Source organism: Pyrus communis, chromosome 5 (genome assembly GCF_963583255.1).
Source record: "Pyrus communis chromosome 5, drPyrComm1.1, whole genome shotgun sequence".
Taxonomy (NCBI): domain Eukaryota; kingdom Viridiplantae; phylum Streptophyta; class Magnoliopsida; order Rosales; family Rosaceae; genus Pyrus; species Pyrus communis.
Window position 1 is genome coordinate 26,645,520 of NC_084807.1, and position 17,548 is coordinate 26,663,067.

Consider the following 17,548-nt stretch of genomic DNA (forward strand, 5'->3'; position numbering starts at 1 on the left):
TCATTAGAATTAAAAGTTTTTTTTGAACTTTTTGTTAATTTTCTTAATTTTTTATCCTTGCATCTAATTGATATTTGATGGAAAATTAACTTTTTGATTAATTTGCTAACGGTAAGGTTTGAATCCTAATTATTTTACCACGGATTATTTTCTGAATACCTTATTACTACAAAGACCATTAATTCGATATTTGACCATTTTAAAATACCACTCATTAGCCTCCCTTGCTTCTTCTTATGTTCAAATCTAGTTTCAACCTTAGAACACGAGCAAAACAATGATATGTAGCGAAACCGTAAATTATGCAAGTTCAAATCTAGTCAATATATTTTATTTCATGAGCAATTTGTGAAGTTCTAGTAGTTTTGTAGCTAAAAGCATATACCTACAAGATTTTAGAGTTGTACTGTTAGTACCGTGACATCAGATTAGAAGTCAAACGATCATTAATCTCCCAGTTTTCACCCACAATTCCATTAGATATAGCACACATATGAGATGTTTACATTTAACCGGAAATATTTTTCGATCACCCTAGCTCACTCTTCATGTGAATAGGGAGATCGGTATATATTTCTTTACAAAAAATCTATTAGGTAGGCAAGTGTAGATTCAACATTCTACTGTGACCCCTTTCTTGGCATTTTCTTGGGTCGAAAAAGCAAAATTGTGCACATCCCTTTCGCACAGAAATTTCCTTGAAGAAGATGTGAAAACACATCAAGCATAATTTCCTTTTTCCCTTTACCCTTTTGCACTGACTTATTGACTTGGTATCGATCAGGCCATTTTCCGGTGATCCAGTTTGTAGATCAATTGAGAATTTCTGCTCTTACATTCCTCATAATCTTAGCTGCTCGATCATCGCTGATCAAGTGCGATCGATTAATGGCTGCTTCATCCTCTTCTTCTGGCCTTCGTTGGAAATACGATGTGTTCATCAATTTCAGAGGGAAAGTTCTGCTTTTTTTTTTAAGTGTTTACCAAACATCTTTTTGAGTTCAACTTTTTTTTATATCCATTTTTTATAAAATCACCTTAGTACCAATTCTCTACTCTTGACTGCAAACACTTAGTGTATTTGTGTCTAAAGACATATGACATGTAATATTAAGAATATTAGTACATCTTTTTTTTTTTTTTGATATTAATTTTTAATGATATTAGATGAACAAATAAACTTTTTATGTAATTAGCAAATTCTTTTTACTGCATATTAATATACAAAAAATCGAAGATACGAAAACTTTAGGTCCCACTATAAAAACTCGCCTAGGCCCAAATTATCAGGGCCGGTCCTGTCAATTTGCCTGCAAGAAGATTAGTTTCGTTAATTTCCGGGAAGATGTGAAAGCACATAGAGCATAATTTTCTTTTTCCTCATTGACTTCGTATCGAATCAGACCATTTTCCGTTGATCCATTTTGTAGATCAATTAAGTATTTTTGTTCTTACAGTACTAATTACTTTTAGTAATGGGTGCTGCTCGATAATCGTGACCAGGTGCGATCGATTAATGGTGCTTCTTCTTCTTCTTTGATGGGTACTTCTTCTTCTTCAATGGGCACTTCTTCTTCTTCAATGGGTGCTTCTTCTTCTTCTTCTTCTGGTCGATTAATGGGGGGTTCTTCTTATTCTTCTTTTTCTCTTCGTACATTACTTTTAGTCATGGGTGCTGCTCGATCCAGGCGCAATCGATTAATGGGGGGTCGATTAATAGGGGGTTCTCCTCCTCCTCCTCCTCCTGCTTCTCCTCTTCTACTTATATTACTTTTAGTAATGGGTGCCGCTCGATCCAGGTGCGATCGATTAATGGTGGGTTCTTCTTCTTCTTCTTCTTCTTGCCTTGGTTGGAAATACCATGTGTTCATCAATTTCAGAGGGGAAGACACTCGCAGGGGCTTCGTCAGCCATCTGTACAGAGCTCTGCGTCAGAAACCACTCAACACCTTCATTGATACCGAAGATCTCGGAAAAGGCGACCGCCTTTCCGAGCTCCTGACAGCGATTCAAGAGTCAAGGCTTTCGATTGTAGTTTTCTCTCAAAACTATGCTTCTTCCACTTGGTGCTTGAAAGAACTCGTGGAAATCTTGGAATGCCACCATACCAAGAACCAAATTGTGGTCCCCATTTTCTACGGAGTCGATCCTTCCGATATTCGTAAACTCAAAGGAAGTTTTGCAGAAGCTTTGCCTAAACATGAACGCTGCCATTCTAACGTTGATGTGCAGAGCTGGAGGTCTGCTCTTGCCAGAACTATCGATTTATCCGGTTGGGATTCATCAAAGTATAAGTAAGTTAATTTCTTCACACTCAGGCGCACTTGCCATTAATGTATTTTTACTGTAGAAATATCATAACTAGAAAATGTTTATCCGGTTCGGATTCGCGAATAACTATAACAGTTTAATAACTACTTTCAGTGAAACTAGGGGTGCAGTCAATTTGGATTTCATAGGATTTTAATAGATTTTGTTAAGGGACAGATTTTAAAGGATTTTAATAGATTCTACAATTCTATATGGATTTTGAAAGATTTATATGAATTTCCATTATAGACTTAAAAACATAAATGAAAACGAAATTGTTTACCAAACGACCCATTAATTATTATTTGTTGTTGTTATTATATTGTTTTTTAAATTTGACAGGGATGATGCAGAGCTTATTGAGAAAATTGTAGAAGATGTTTTTCGGAAATTGATCCCCATCTCATCAACATCAACCAAAGATAATGACTTGGTTCAAATGGATTCTCATATTTGTGAAATGCGTTCATTATTATATCCTCCTGGAGTTGAAACGAATGATGTTCGCGTTGTTGGAATATGGGGTATGGGTGGTTTAGGCAAAACAACCATCGCCAGAGCTGTTTTTCATGAAATCGCTTGTCAGTTTGAAGCTTGTTGCTTTCTTGAAAATGTGAAGGAAGGTTTCATGAAGCATGGCGAACTATATATGCAGACACAACTTCTATCTAGTATCTCGAAAAACAAGGTGCAGCGTTCCGACATTTTGGAAAATGGTTTCCAGGTGATGTTAAATAGCCAAAGTCAGAGAAAAGTTGTTGTTGTTGTTGATGATGTAGACGAATTAGCTCAAATTGAAGCCTTACTCGGAAATAAGGGTTCTTTTGGTGGTGGAAGTAGAATTATTATAACAACTAGAGATTTGCAATTACTAAGCGGAACTGATGCGATATATAAGCCCAAGATTTTCAGTGATCCGGAAGCTCTAGAACTGTTTAGGCGTTACGCCTTTAGAACAAACCAACCCACTACAGATTATGATGTTCTCACGAGGCGTGCCGTAAATTATGCTCAAGGTCTACCTCTAGCACTCAAAGTCTTGGGAGCTTCTCTTTATAACAAAACCATACGTGAGTGGAAAGGTGTCTTAGAAAAATTAAAGGAAGTCCCACTAGGAAGGATTAATGATGTGCTTAGAACAAGCTTCGATGAACTAGATCGTAAAGAGAAGAACATCTTTCTAGATATTGCATGTTTTTTCAAAGGAATGAAAGAAGACTATGCAACCGAAATCCTGGACAGTTGTGGTTTTTATCCTCATGCTGGTATAGGAGTTCTAATCGATCGAGCTCTCATAACTGTCTCAGTGAATGGGGAAGTGGGGATGCATGATTTACTAGAGGAAATGGGTCGAGAAATAGTTCGCCAAGAATCTATCGAAGAGCCTGGGAGACGAAGTAGGTTGTGGAGTTATGAAGATGTTTATCGTGTGTTAACTCAAAATACGGTGAGAAATATTTTTCTTATGCAATTGTTAGTAGAAAGCTTCAACTTTTGATCAAAATCTATTTCTTAGGCCAGTTTGATAACCATTTTTGTTTTCAATTTTTCATTTTTAGTTTTCATTTTTTGATAATTGAAAATTGAAAACAATTACCAGAGTTGAAAACTGAAAACAAAATGATTATCAAACTGCTCCTTAAGAAAAAAACATTAATTTCATAATGTAACTAAGGTTCTCTGTTTTTTCCTTTACTTTGATTTGTATAGGCTACACAAGCAATTCAAAGCATAATCCTGGAATTGTCGTGCTCAGATGAGGTATGCTTCAATGCTGAAGCTTTTGTTAGTATGACTCAACTAAGACTTCTCAAGATCAGTCAAAAATCCTCCTTTTTAAAACATGAAGACTGCGAACAACACCTGATTGGGAACTTTAAGTTTCTTTCTCGTAAGTTGAGGTGTCTCCTCTGGAATGGATTCCTCCTTAAGTCTTTGCCGTCCAACTGTCAATTCAAAAATCTTGTTGACCTTGATATGCAATCTAGTCTCATTGACCGACTTTGGGAAGGAACCCAGGTATGTACGTTCATTTACATGTATATGTTTCTTTTAAATGTTTGGGTTCTAAGATGTCGCATTAAGTAATGCATGTTTTCTTGAATGTTTTGACAGACGCTGGAAAGGTTGAAATTCATCAATTTAAGTTATTGTCAATACCTTAAGGAAACCCCTGACTTCACAAAGATGCCAAATCTTGAGAAGCTAATTCTTCAAAGTTGTATAAGATTAGTTGAGGTTCACCCGTCCATTTGGACTCATACAAACCTTGTTTTATTGAATCTGAATGGGTGCAAAGAACTTAAGAGTCTTCCAAGCAGCATTCATATGAAATCTCTCCAAATTCTTGATCTTTCTGGCTACTCGAGTCTTGAGATGTTTCCAGAGATTCCAGAAGTTACGGAGGAACTATCATGGCTTAGTTTTTCCGGGTCAAAACTTAAGGAACTGCCCTCGTCAATTAATAATCTCATGAGGTTGAGTTATTTGAACCTAAAAGATTGCAAGGAACTTAAGAGTCTACCAAGCAGCATTCGTATGAAATCTCTCAAAGGCCTTGATCTTTCTGGCTGCTCGAGTCTTGAGATGTTTCCAGAGATTCCAGAAGTTATGGAGGAACTTTCATGGCTTAGTTTTTCCGGGTCAAAAATTAAAGAACTGCCCTTGTCAATTAATAATCTCACGAGGTTGAGTTATTTGAACCTAAAAGATTGCAAGGAACTTAAGAGTCTTCCAAGCAGCATTCATATGAAATCTCTCCAAGACCTTAAACTTTCTGGCTGCTCGAGTCTTGAGATGTTTCCAGAGATTCCAGAAGTTATGGAGGAACTATCAGGGCTTGATTTTTCCGGGTCAAAAATTAAAGAACTGTCCTCGTCAATTAATAATCTCACGGGATTGACCGCTTTGATCTTAGAAGATTGCAAGGAACTTAAGAGTCTTCCAAGCAGCATTCATATGAAATCTCTCAAAAGCCTTGATCTTTCTGGCTGCTCCAGTCTTGAGATGTTTCCAGAGATTCCAGAAGTTATGGAGGTACTATCATGGCTTAATTTTTCCGAGTAAAAAATTAAGGAACTGCCCTCGTCAATTAATAATCTCACGGGATTGATCGAGTTGATCTTAAAAGATTGCAAGGAACTTAAGAGTCTTCCAAGCAGCATTCATATGAAATCTCTCCAAAGCCTTGATCTTTCTGGCTGCTCGAGTCTTGAGATGTTTCCAGAGATTCCAGAAGTTATGGAGGAACTATCATGGCTTAGTTTTTCCGAGTCAAAAATTAAGGAACTGCCCTCGTCAATTAATAATCTCACGGGATTGACCGAGTTGATCTTAGAAGATTGCAAGGAACTTAAGAGTCTTCCAAGCAGCATTCATATGAAATCTCTCGAAATCCTTGATCTTTCTGGCTGCTCCAGTCTTGAGATGTTTCCAGAGATTCCAGAAGTTATGGAGGTACTATCATGGCTTAGTTTTTCCGAGTCAAAAATTAAGGAACTGCCCTCGTCAATTAATAATCTCACGGGATTGACCGAGTTGATCTTAAAAGATTGCAAGGAACTTAAGAGTCTTCCAAGCAACATTCATATGAAATCTCTCCAAAGCCTTGATCTTTCTGGCTGCTCGAGTCTTGAGATGTTTCCAGAGATTCCAGAAGTTATGGAGGAACTATCATGGCTTAGTTTTTCCGAGTCAAAAATTAAGGAACTGCCCTCGTCAATTAATAATCTCACGGGATTGACCGCTTTGATCTTAGAAGATTGCAAGGAACTTAAAAGTCTTCCAAGCAGCATTCATATGAAATCTCTCGAAAGCCTTGATCTTTTTGGCTGCTCCAGTCTTGAGATGTTTCCAGAGATTCCAGAAGTTATGGAGGTACTATCATGGCTTAGTTTTTCCGAGTAAAAAATCAAGGAACTGCCCTCGTCAATTAATAATCTCACGGGATTGACCGAGTTGATCTTAAAAGATTGCAAGGAACTTAAGAATCTTCCAAGCAGCATTCATATGAAATCTCTCCAAAGCCTTGATCTTTCTGGCTGCTCGAGTCTTGAGATGTTTCCAGAGATTCCAGAAGTTATGGAGGAACTATCATGGCTTAGTTTTTCCGAGTCAAAAATTAAGGAACTGCCCTCGTCAATTAATAATCTCACGGGATTGACCGAGTTGATCTTAAAAGATTGCAAGGAACTTAAGAGTCTTCCAAGCAACATTCGTATGAAATCTCTCAAAAGCCTTAACCTTTCCGGCTGCTCAAGTCTTGAGATGTTTCCAGAGATTTCAGAAGTTATGGAGGAACTATCATGGCTTAGTTTATCTGGTTCAAAAATTAAAGAACTGCCCTCGTCAATTAATAATCTCACGGGATTGACCGAGTTGATCTTAAAAGATTGCAAGGAACTTAAGAGTCTTCCAAGCAACATTCGTATGAAATCTCTCAAAAGCCTTAACCTTTCCGGCTGCTCAAGTCTTGAGATGTTTCCAGAGATTTCAGAAGTTATGGAGGAACTATCATGGCTTAGTTTATCTGGTTCAAAAATTAAAGAACTGCCCTTGTCAATTAATAATCTCACAGGGTTGAGCATGTTGATCTTGAATGATTGCAAAGAACTTAAGAGTATTCCAAGCAGCATTTGGCAACTCAAGTCCCTTGAATATCTCTATCTTTCTGGTTGCACAAAATTTGAGGTGTTTCCAAGCATTGAAGAAAATATGGAAGGAGTAAGAGAGCTTTACTTGGATGGAACATCTATCGAAGAGCTTTCCCCCTCCATTGAACGGGTTCCAGGGCTTGAGGTATTAAATCTGAGAAACTGCAAAAGCCTTGTACATCTTCCCAACACTCTCGGTAATTTGGCACGCCTTGTAGCTCTCAATCTTGGTGGGTGCCCAAAGCTTGCTCAATTACCTTTCACATTTGGGGATTTAGGACGCTGGTGGGATAAAGCAGTAGAAATTGCCAATCGAGATGCTGACATTTGGACAGCTTTACACGCTTTTATACTGCAAAACTTCTTCTAAGATCCTCTCCGGATATCTAAATCTGAGAACGGCTTCAGGGGCTTGAATATTTAAATCTGAGAAACTGCAAGAGTCTTGTACATCTTCCTGACACTCTGTAATTTGGCACACCTTGACGCTCTCAATCCATGTGGGTGCCCAAACCTTTCTCAATTTCCCGTCAACTTTGAGGATATAGGACGCTTGTGGGATAATGCAGTAGAAAGAAATCGATAGTGGGGGAATCCGTTACAGAGCCGTTGTGAAAGTTGACGCGTGCACAACACTCACAAAGATAATCGGCATCCACGACGACTACACGCTATATCACAGAGCTCCGCCCCAACCCCACAATTTCCTGGTAATCAAAATTCAAACCCAATTTTTATTCGGAATTACATTTCAAATGAGTCTCCTGACGATCCTTACATTCTCAGCTCCTTATGCAACAGCCTCAGCAGGCGATCACAGCTACAATGTAGGAGATCTGCCCCCTTCTTCGTCAACAAAGTTGGCCTCTTGAACAACCCCGGGTACCCTTATCTTCCTCACCGCCCATTGAATACAAATTGTTTAAATTCTGTAAATTTTTTTAGGGGAAAATGCTAACAGTTTTGAGGTCTTGCTTCATATGGTGTTCCTAAAACTGCTTTTTGGTTTTCGTTTACTTCCCAATTTTCAGAAACAGTGAATTTGAAGATGGATTAAGAAACCATTTGAATGGTGCACAATGAACCAATTTTGTAGCGTTTTCAATATTGCCATTGACTGTTTTGAAAGAATGAATCATGCATTTGCTGGAAGGATTCCTCCTGCAAAACTGCAAGCTATGCGTGTGCACACAGCTTCTAATTCTTCTCCTCCTACATGGCTCATGGACTCTGGTGCTACTTCACACATAACAAACTAGCTACACTCTGAGCTGTTATAAAGCTGACTGTGCATCGTATGTACTCGCAGAAAACCTGGGCACAAGTTACAACTAATTCTTGATATAAGGTTTCAGTTACTTCTTCGACTAAGCAATACAAAGCTGGAGAGAGCCTCTGTCGGAAGAAGCTTAAAGTTGTTGAAGTTGTGAAGTTCAGGGATGTTATCAGTAATGAATTTTACTTCCATATGTATTGTGATGATCTTCCAGTCTAGGGGTACATTGGGAAAGTTGAAGATGAGAGTTGGGGAAAAGGGACCAAGTATTATCTTTTCACACATTTGCTTTTTGATGTTCTTTACAATGGACAAGTCATGCTGTTGATATAACAGAATATATTGATGTTGATGTTGAGTTCACTTATTCGGTTAACTGGAAAGCCACATCAACTCAGTTCCAGAACAGGATGGACAAGTACTGAAGGGCTTCATTACTGCCAGTCCGCCAGAAAATTCATTGGTTCTCATTCATTAATTCTATTATCATCATTGTGCTTTCGTAGGTTCTCAAACAGTGACGAAGAAGAAGACAAGGAGGTTGGCTGGAAATACATTCATGGTGATGTTTTCAGAGATCCCCCAAACATGTCATTGTTTTGTGCTGTCTTGGGCGTGGGTACCCAACTGCTTGCCATGTAAGCTAATTTATCATTCTTCAGTCACTTCTCTTCTTGTTTCATAGCTTTATGTTCTGTAGATAGCATGGTGACAGATATTTTACTCTGTTTTTAACTCTTAAGGGAACACCTATAGAACAGAGGGACATCAAAGCCTCTGTAAATGTTGAACACCTACACATAATATCATATACGTATAAGATGTAGGACAATAAGAGTAGTTAGGCAGACAAGAAGATATTTGGACTCACTCCATCCTTTGGCATCCCCCAGAAGGTGCCTTGGAATCACTCCAAGGTTAATGTGCCTCACACACAAGCAGAAAATCCAAGATTTCTTGCCCCTTTTAGGCTAATCGGTACTTGAATCTGGAAAGATCCACATTAATATACTTAGGAATTCTAAAGACTAATTTATGACACACTGCATTAATATTGCAACTCAAAGACAATGAACTTGCAGACCATGTGTAACTGCACTTATTACAGAAGAGACCAGTAATACTCTAATTTATTGAATTTTGAACTTGGCTCCTCCATCGGTGTATGAATCTAGAGTAGAATATTGTGATTATTCAGTCCTGTTTAAAAAAAAATGCAGACTGTATGAGTGTCAACTTTTAACCTTTGTTTTAGTTTTAACTTTGACTTTTTTTAAATCTTCAGGCTGTTTATCTTATTTTTGCTACCATTTTTTGGTGTCCTATATCCGTATAATCGTGGAGCTTTGTTCACTTCTCTCGTCTTTATATGTACTACTTCAATCATCGTTGGGTACACTGCTGCTGCTTTCCACAATCAATTTTCAGTGACAGGATGGATAATTTTCTTCGTCATATGGTTCTAGGATTAGTCTTTCTATCAGAGAGCTTTCTCCCTCGATTGAACGACTTCAGGGGCTTTAGTATTTAAATCTGAGAAACTGCAAAAGCCTTTTACATCTTCCCAACACTCTGTAATTTGGAACACCTTGTAGCTCTCAATCTCTGTGGGTGCACAAATCTTTCTCAATTACCTGTCAACTTTGAGGATTTAGTACGCTTGTGGGATAATGCAGTGGATTTTGATAATGGGCATACTGGCTTTTTCACCCGTGTACTATGCTCCTAAACATCATCGGCATCCACTACAGAGATCCATAGTGAAGGTTTGACACGTGTACAACACTCCCAAACATCATTGGCATCCACAACGGCTACACGCCATATCAGAACTCCGTTTTTCCTGGGTCTCTCTCTGCCCCAACCCCCCAATTTCTAGGTAATCAAAATTCAAACCCAATTTTTGATCCGGAATTAAATTTCAATATCTGGGAAATTTTATTATCTGAAAAAGAAATAATTTTCGGGGGTTTTGGGTACACTCTGCTGATAAACACATGGATACGAGGCTTGGTTTTGATGTAATCAATCGGTCACTACGCCACGTGCAGCGGCTTTGGTGGAATTGGCATGGTCAGACGGCTAGGGTAGAAACTGTGCTTGTGCACAAACTGTGAAGATACTGCTATGTCAGTTCCTGTTGCTAACTTGCTAATGCCACCGGCGCTCCTCCAATTTGGGTGAAAGGTACTTTGCATTTCCTATTATCTTAACATTTCTACATCTGAATTTGTGTACATGACTATATTATTCTAGATTAGATTGCTTTTTTTGCATTAGTGGGGTATAATGATGGGTTTTTCAATCTAGTTGTATGCATCATCAGCACAATGTACATTCATCAGTAGCTTAGGTCGTTATAAAATTTTGAACACCTTTTCCTGTGAAGGAAATCAAAGAGAAATGAGCCTTCGCTGAGTGAAACCATGGTATTCAATACAGCAAACAAGACCTGCTACACAGCCTTTCTCGCTTGTTGGTTTTCTTAGCTAGTTAGCCAGTCTAGATTTCATGTGTCAGACTCACACATTTGTACTCTCCTTGACTCATCCCCAAATACTCAAAAGTCCCCTCAGCGACCAATGTCTGTCTCTCTCAGTCACTCACAATACCACCGAATAAATAAGTTGCCAAGACTCAATCCACTGCAAGCACACCTCAACACCCCAAACCCACCCTCACCATGAACTCCAAAGTTCCACTTTTACATTTTTGGAATTGAAGTGCAGGTCACTTCTTTGGAGTTGTTCTTTTATCTATTATTGTTTTGAAATGAATGAAGAGAGGAGGTTGATGCTGTATATTTGAAGCAATTCAACTTGCTCTGATCCCAGCTCCTTGTGTTTGGAATGAACTTCGGATTGCAGCGTTGTTGCCTGGAAGATTGTGATTTGTGACAGTGGTATTAGGCCCAGAGTGCAGGAGGGACAGATGGTGAAAGATGCAGGAGCCATTGGTATGATTTTGGCAAACACAGCTGCTAATGCAGAACAAATGTTTCTATTTTGACTCTTCATACAACTGTCACTAATGTTGGCTCTGCGGTTTCAAATTACCACGCCGTAGTTTCGCAGTTCAAAGGTGCTTATGTGAAAGTCGAGCCTCAGACGTTTAACTTCACCAGAGCAAACCAAAAACTATCTTATAAGATCACCTTACCATGAAATCCCGGCAGGCGGTTCCGGAATTCGGAGGGTTGGTGTGGAAGGATGGAGTGCAAAGGGTGAGAAGCTCTGCTGTTGTAGTTTGGCTACCTCCACTTTGAATCATGCACTGGAGGTTTTTTTTTTTTTTTGCCCTTTTTGGCATGATTTAATTTCAATGTATGTTTATATTAATTATTAATGCTTTTTATTCCGTCCGAGCATTTCAGTCCTTGCAGTACATGAGGCTAGTCAATCATTGCTTACATGGTACTTTCTGCGATCAATCCCATGCATGCTAATGGCTGCTGCTGCTGCTGCTTCTTCGTCTTCATCCGACAGTCATTGGAAACAGGATGTGTTCCTGAATTTTAGAGGACTCGAGGTTGCTGCTTCTTCGTCAGCCATCTCAACAAAGGTCTGGAACAGAAAGCAGTCAACATCTTCATCGAAGCCGAAGAGCTTCAAAAGGCAACGACCTTTCGGAGCTCCTGGCAGCTATTAGTCGCTCAGGCTTTCGATCCTAGTTTTTTTTTCGAAAACTAGGCTTCTTCGACGTGGTGCTTGAAAGAACTTGCCCAGATAATGGAATGCGTGGATGCACACAAGCAGATAGTGGTTCCTGTTTTATACGGAGTCGATCCATCCGATATTCGAAAACAGGAAGTTTTGCAGAAGCTTTTGCCTAAACATAAACGTCATTCTAACGCTGGTGTGAAGGAGCTGCAGGGCTGGAGGTCCGCTACCATTTATCCGGTTGGGATTCGCAAAATTATTAGTAAGTTTAATTTTTTTTTTCACATGCACTTGCTGTTAAAGTATTTTAACCGTACAAACATCATAACTTGAAAGTGTTCATTTTCTTAATCAAGATTAGCTGGAGATTGTTAATTACCCATATGTATCGAATAAATCCACGATTTTGGTCACTGCTAACATCCTTAAATTTAAATGGCTAAATGTTCACCAATTTGGCCATATATATGCTCATGAACATGAACAATTCAGATTATGAAATTTGCCTATTTCTGCATAACTTCTATAAGGTATTTTGTATCCATGTTTGTGGTTACTAATGTCCATCTGAAGCTTGGAATCATTTTATCTTTGTGTTTTCAAAAAATTCTCTTGCTATTTGACTCCTGTCAGATCAATGTTATTCTTTTATTATGCTTTCAATGCATCTTTGGTTGACAGGGTAACTGTAGTTTTAAATTTTTTGCAATGGTACTTTAATTGTGCAAAATTTCTGTCTGTTGCTGGTTACATTTCTGAAGGGTTATGTTGTGTGTACGTACAACTTATTTTTAACTTCTATTCTTTGGTTTCTAAGGCAAGGTGAAGGATGTAAGTAAAGTTCAAACGCTACTTTTTAGTGCAACCTTGCCGAGTTGGGTGAAAGGCGTAAGTACTTAGCTGAGATCTTGAATTTGGATGTTCTTCTGATTTCAGTCAAACATAAATGGATTATATTGCAATGTTATACCTTTCCAACCATTCTCGACACATGAATGAAATTTTCTTGTTCTTTTTCCCAGATTTCTTCTAGGTTTCTCAAACCAGATAAGAAAACTGTAGATCTTGTTGGTAATGAAAAAATGAAGGCCAGCACCAATGTTAGGCATATTGTTCTTCCTTGCTCCAGTTCAGCAAGGTCGCAACTTATTCCTGATATCATACGTTGTTATAGCAGGTTGGTTGTTTTTTAGTCAACAACTACCGTATGCTTTCTATTTTTACTTTTGGGTATAATTTATCTGGGAGTCATCTTTCATGTACTTGACATGTTTGTTTCCGACTCAGTGGAGGACGCACAATTATTTTCACCGAGACAAAGGAAGCTGCTTCTGGACTTGCTGAGGCGTTGCCTGGAGCCCGAGCTTTGCACGGGGACATACAGCAGGGCCAGCGTGAGGTAAGTTGTTTGACTATGCAACACCAACCCCCTCAAAAAATCCTCCTCCTTTCCCCTTGTACAACTGTACTGAAACATGATATTTCAGGCTCTTTTCCTTTCATAGAGATATTTCTTTTTTAAAAAGCTAATTTGTTTTTCTAATGGCAGAGTTTTTTGTTTCCCTTCCTGTTTTGTGTTTTCAGGTCACACTTGCTGGTTTCAGGTCTGGCAAGTTTTTGACATTAGTCGCCACAAATGTGGCAGCGCGTGGACTGGATATCAATGATGTTCAATTAATTATCCAGGTTTGTCAGTGTGCATATGGGTGAACTTTGTAATATTTGTCAATCTGTATACTTACTTTTATTGTTTATGGTTCAGTGTGAACCCCCACGTGATGTAGAAGACTATATCCATCGATCTGGACGCACAGGGAGAGCAGGTAAATCTTGAAAACTGTTGCATTTCTTGTTTATGCGTATTTTATTAAACAATGTCTTTGATTTTATGTTGTACTTAGAGGTGCGTCCATATTTTCAGGAAATTCTGGAGTTGCTGTCATGCTTTATGATCCAAGAAGGTCAAATTTTTCGAAAATCGAGAGGGAATCGGGGTTGAAATTTGAACACATTTCTGCTCCTCAGCCACTTGATATAGCTAAAGCAGTAGGTCAAGATGCAGCAGAAATGATAACCAAAATTTCTGATGGGTATGCTTGACAGTGCAATGCTTGTTACATTTTGATGCAATCATTTTCATATATTAATACAATTTTCATTTCAGTGTAATTCCTGCCTTCAAGTCTGTTGCGGAGGAGCTACTTAACACCTCTGGCCTATCTGCAGTAGATCTACTGGCTAAAGCACTAGCTAAAGCTGCTGTAAGATTTGCTGTTTCTTTCCCACTTGATGAGTTCTTTAAATTAATTAATGTAAATGTTTGTTTATCAGTTTATGAGTTGCTTATTGTATGGTGTGCAGGGCTACACTGAGATAAAGAAGAGATCACTTCTTAGCTCTATGGAGGACCATGTCACAGTACTTCTCGAGGCTGGAAAGCCCATTTATTCACCGTCGTAAGCAATTATCACTAGTGTCCTTGTGTTCTAAACCAATATGTCTGATGTTCTTGGTTTTATTTTCACATGTGGATACAAGCACTAGCTAATAATGGGAACAATATTGATTGTGTTCTGAAGGAGTCACATTGTGCTTTGTCATTCCAAGATATTATGAGCTGTTTAAATATAGATATCTGTAATTATATCTTCTATCGATTTAGTTTGTGTTATTGTTTAAGAGTTAGCGTTTTGATTTGTTGATCATATTTGATCCATAATTTCCACCAACCTTGTCTCAGTTTTGCTTTTGGGGTCTTGAGGAGATTCTTGCCCGAGAAGGTTGAGTCAGTGAAGGGTATGGCACTAACAGCTGATGGAAATGGTGCAGTTTTTGATGTGGCATCTGAAGATTTGGATTTGTTTCTTGCTGGTATTCTTCTTTTCATATCTCTATACGATCATGTGTTACATTCTCATCAAGCACTATAGTTTATTAAGATTCTACCAGAAACTGATGTCATTCATTTTGTTGTATTGATGTCTTGAAGTCTGATTATTGTGGTCGTATCATGTGGGGTGCAGGTCAGGAAAATGCAGCTAATGTGAGCATAACGGTGTTGAAATCACTGCCTGATTTACAAGAAAAAGAATCAAGGAATACAAGATTTGGCGGTGGTGGAAGGTTTGGCCGTGGAGGTGGAGGAGGTTTTCGAAATGATAGGTATTCCAACAACCGATCCGGTGGTGGTGGTGGTGGTGGGAGAGGTGGCGGCAACAGATGGTGAAGCGCAATATAAACCGGCTCCTTTCAAGTAAGCTGTTGTGAGCAACAAATAATATCAAAAGGTTGCATTCACAATGGTTTCAACTGGCGGTGGTACTAAAAGCCAGTTGATCCGAGTGGAGGGGCAGGAGTATATTTTGACAATGAAGAAAATATTCGGTAGATTGAGGGCCTCGATTGGCTCGTTACAACGACATCATTTTTTCTGCGTATAGCATATTCTGTCAACCCCCTTCTCTATTTTATCGTTCAATTTTCTTTTTCAGTATTTTTTTTATGCTCTTAATAGTGTAAGAACACTTTTTTGGAGTGTAAGAACACCATTTTATCGTTCAATTTTGTTCAGTTTTGTTTTTCTTTTCTTCTAATGTTATCTGTGCTGTACGTTTACTTTACAGTGCTGATAACAATTTTCTTATTAACGCTGATATAATAGTGCGAGCATAAATGCCATTATAAAATTGTATTCTCTACATGTAATTGAAACCCTGTATTTTGTGTTCTATGCTTTTGTATGCGCTGAACGTAGAACTGTAGAACTACTACCAATCATCGGATGGTTGCCTTTTTAGAATGAATCTAAATACAGCTGTATAGGCTTAGGAGAGAGTTGATCGGTGAAGGGTATGAGACCAACTGATGAAAATGGTGTGCAATGTAATATCGTGACAACGGAAGAAAATGGTGCAATGTAATACCGTATTATTAATAAGAGACGTGACATTTTATGTTGTATTTTTCGATAATGTTAATAACTATTCGGTGTTACATTGATATTCTGACAAAGTGATCTTCTAAACTACATGAATATGAACTAGAATACAAGGGAAAATGTCAAATTGTGCAAGTTCAAATCTAGTCATTATTTTTTTTTAAGTTCAAAAGCAATTTGTGAAGTTCTAGTAGTTTTGTAGTTAAAAGCATATACATACAAATTTTCAGAGTAATACAATTACTACTGTGACTTCAAATTAGAAGCTAAACAACTATTAATCTCCTATTTTTCGCTAACAATGTCATTGCATATAGTACATATGTGAGATGCTTACATTTAGAGATATTTCCGAGTACCCTCACGCTTCTAGATATTTCCAATCACCCTATCTTACCCTTACTAAGAAGTTATTCCAACAAGATTCTTTTCGGATCCTATTTGTATGAATTCCTGAAATTCATGAATCATGTCTGTTCATCATAAATCGTGCAGTTAGTTTTCTTCATATACTGTTTGTGTTCAATTTTAAATAAAATAATTTTTAATCGTATTATATACAATAAACGAAAGCAATTTACGAATTTCCATATTTCTTACAAAAAGATCCAGAGGGTATCCGGATTCAGAAATTATTGGGTAGGCAAATGTAGATTCAACCTACGACTTTGACCCAGCAGTCCCCACACGCAAAGCTGCTAACTCAACCATCCCTTCCTCGCATTTTCTTCACCCCATATTTTGGTCCTGGCTCAAGAGCAAAATATGCAGATTCCTTTCACACTGAACTTTCCAGGAAGGATAAGTGAAAACTGATAAAGCATAATTGTCCTTTGTCCTTTATCGTTTCAACCTATTTATATCATATTGCATTATAAACAAACGTTACAATGCACGCTAACAAATGACTTCAGCACATGGACCCAAATTTTTTATCGCTAATGGTAAGGTTTGAATTCTAATTATTTTACCACGGAATATTTTTTGAATACCGATTTGACCATTTGAAAATACCACTCATTAACCTCACCTGCTTTTTATATTCAAACACCTATTAATATCTTATCCGTGGCTAACAATGTCATTGCAGATGGTTTATATGTGAGATGCTTACACTTCCAGATATTTCCGATTACCCTCACACTTTTGGATATTTCCAGTCATCCTATCTTACCCTTACTAAGAAGTTATTCCAACATAATCCTTTATGGATCCTCTTTCTGAGGATCTCAGAAATTCGTAAATTATGTCTGCTTATCATACATTGTGTGATCAATTTTTATCAGATACTGTTTGTGTCAAAATTCTTACAAAAAAAATCTAGGGTCTCCGGATTCAGAACTTATTGGCAAGTATAGATTCAACGTACTACTTACACCCAGTCCCCACACGCAAAAGCTAAACCACCCTTTACCTGCATTTTCTTGGTCAAAAGCAAAATATGAAGATTCCTTTCACACTGAATTTTCCAGGAAGAATAAGTGAAAACTCATAAAGCATAAACTTCCTTTGTCCTTTTCCGTTTCAACCTATTTATATCATATTGTATTATAAACAAATGTTGCAATGCACGCTATCAAATGACTTCGGCACGTGGACCCAAATTTTTTAAGAATTTGAACGAAGAGTCTTGATATTGTTCATTTTTAACTAAAAATCATATTTTTTTTTTTGATACTATTTATTGCATCTTTATTTGTTATTTTTCATTAAA

General features: G+C 37.9%; 1 protein-coding gene and 1 pseudogene across 2 annotated transcripts; both read left to right on the top strand.

Moving 5' to 3' along the window:
- Positions 1-1,298: 1,298 nt before the first annotated feature.
- Positions 1,299-7,548, top strand: LOC137733818 (disease resistance protein RPV1-like; annotated as a pseudogene).
- Positions 7,535-15,592, top strand: LOC137733823 (DEAD-box ATP-dependent RNA helicase 7-like). 2 transcript variants are annotated; one of them, XM_068473020.1, is made up of 16 exons: positions 7,535-7,672; positions 7,764-7,844; positions 7,994-8,876; positions 11,106-11,194; positions 11,305-11,461; positions 11,612-12,159; positions 12,715-12,785; positions 12,920-13,074; positions 13,185-13,296; positions 13,482-13,583; positions 13,660-13,720; positions 13,819-13,987; positions 14,062-14,158; positions 14,259-14,353; positions 14,638-14,768; positions 14,921-15,592. In XM_068473020.1, exons 6-16 carry the CDS (start codon positions 11,967-11,969, stop codon positions 15,121-15,123), a joined length of 1,389 nt encoding a protein of 462 aa, XP_068329121.1. In that variant the 5' UTR covers positions 7,535-7,672; positions 7,764-7,844; positions 7,994-8,876; positions 11,106-11,194; positions 11,305-11,461; positions 11,612-11,966; the 3' UTR covers positions 15,124-15,592. The 2 variants fall into 2 exon arrangements, with proteins under 2 accessions (XP_068329121.1, XP_068329122.1); XM_068473021.1 differs by having other exon boundaries at positions 11,313-11,461.
- The last annotated feature ends 1,956 nt before the right edge of the window (positions 15,593-17,548 follow it).